We start from the raw sequence: 1,718 nt of genomic DNA, 5'->3' as shown, positions 1-1,718 counted from the left end.
ACAACATGAAAAGACATTCAAGTTCACGATACCTGAGACAAGAAGCGGTTTACAAAGTCGCTCGGCTTGAATCGATTCCATTCAGTAGCATCTCATTGCATGAGCTCGTTGTTGCACAAGGTGCACACCGGAAGCATTTGACACAGAAAACCTGCCTATCTCACCTCACAATACCAAGCATCAGCTCTGCGGGCTGGCTTTCATATCCTGTGTCTCCCATGCCCACTCGATTACGACATGCCTGCGTTGTAATAGACGTTTCCATCAAGATCACGACCCCAAGCGCAGAGCAAGGTTACCCGTCTTAAAACGCCTTGGTTCTTCAAAGAGACTAGCCCAACGATGATCCTCAGGGGCAATGGTGGTTTAACAATAGGTTCACCAGGATCACGCATGGATTGGCGGATATCAGCGTTATTGAATCGTGTCATAACGGGTCAACCGAGTTCGCAAGGGGGTGGTTGAAAATTTCAACGTTGGCACCAAATAGGGGTAAGTGATCGAGGCGAACACATATAAAGACCCCGAAATTGTCGGCCCAAGATCTTGAGGAATAATCGTCAACACTTACACAGCAAAACGAAGCATTGCGGCAATAAAGAAATGGGTATCGCCGACACTCTGACGAACGCAGATCAAGGTCGCGGGGCGTACGATACCACAGGCGTTCCGAAACCACCTCCCCGTCCAAAGCCGAGGTAGAAAACGACAAGGTCCGTTTCACGGAAGTCTTATGTTGACGCCTTCTAACAACGTAAATCACAGCCCAAGCTCACTTTTGGATACACGAGAGCAGATACGACATCGTAAGCGATAGTCTCAGGCCATACGGCGGTGGGTTGAGCCGCGACAGAGAAGAAGCTTGGGTTTGGAGTGTTGGTAACAAGCTTTGCAAAGACAACATAGAGAGAAATCCATCAATTATTTCCCTTACGTACAAAAAGCAGGCAATTGATAAATGCTACTTAGTGCCTGACTTCGCTGCGCGCCATCCTGAAAGTTAATCAGTCTGATCAGTCTTTTGGATTTGGTGCGTTTAAAAAACTTGTATTTCCCTCGGGCTTGCCCTTGAGCACTGGTTTCTCAGATGTGATGGAGCTTCACAGAGGATGGAACAACGCTTGCAGGGCCTGGAAAAGGGAAATGAAGTCACTCAATCAAGACTTTTGCGGTGCCGCCGTCAACATCCTTCTGAACAGTAGATAAGTCGATCTGGGTGGCCATCTAACATTCAATGGGTTAAACAAAACGAACAGCCTTCACCCCACCTGATATCGCACGATGGATGCAGTATACCAATACGAGAGATCTAATTGCGCACCAAGAGAAAATACCTCGCACCTCTCATTGGACCAAACCAAAGAACGCGTCCACCCTACATAGTATCAATCATCTCCCCTCTTGCGTGAGCTTCTGGTCTTCGTGGTCGCTGGAAAGCGGCAAGTGGGTCTAGCAAAACCGGTCCCATGCGTATACACCGAGGAAGAAGATGAAAAAGGCTGCAAGGTGGTCACAGCCGGCGCCATGTGAACCGGTTGCGCTGACGGGGATCGCCGCGGTCGTGTGCACCGTCGGTCGATGGTAGGTCCATGACGGTTGAACATCACCACCAGACGTCGCTGTAACAAGACTGATCGCGGTGCTGATGCTCGATGTATTGTGGTCGATAGTAGTGTTCCAGAATCTATGGGAGGATTCCAGCCTGTTGGGAAGTGCAG

At 49.3% G+C, this 1,718-nt stretch overlaps 1 protein-coding gene across 1 annotated transcript; it reads right to left on the bottom strand.

Moving 5' to 3' along the window:
• Positions 1-1,449: 1,449 nt before the first annotated feature.
• CABS01_17112 (uncharacterized protein) lies at positions 1,450-1,718 on the bottom strand (the record flags this gene model as incomplete). The annotated part of the gene is made up of 1 exon (XM_060550439.1): positions 1,450-1,718. A coding segment is annotated over one exon (269 nt), but the record flags the coding sequence as incomplete, so codon positions are not given.

The sequence above is a fragment of the Colletotrichum abscissum genome (genome assembly GCF_030869225.1).
Source record: "Colletotrichum abscissum strain IMI 504890 chromosome Unknown Scaffold_345.1, whole genome shotgun sequence".
Taxonomy (NCBI): Eukaryota; Fungi; Ascomycota; class Sordariomycetes; order Glomerellales; family Glomerellaceae; genus Colletotrichum; species Colletotrichum abscissum.
This window is presented reverse-complemented; position numbering and strand designations above follow the sequence as displayed.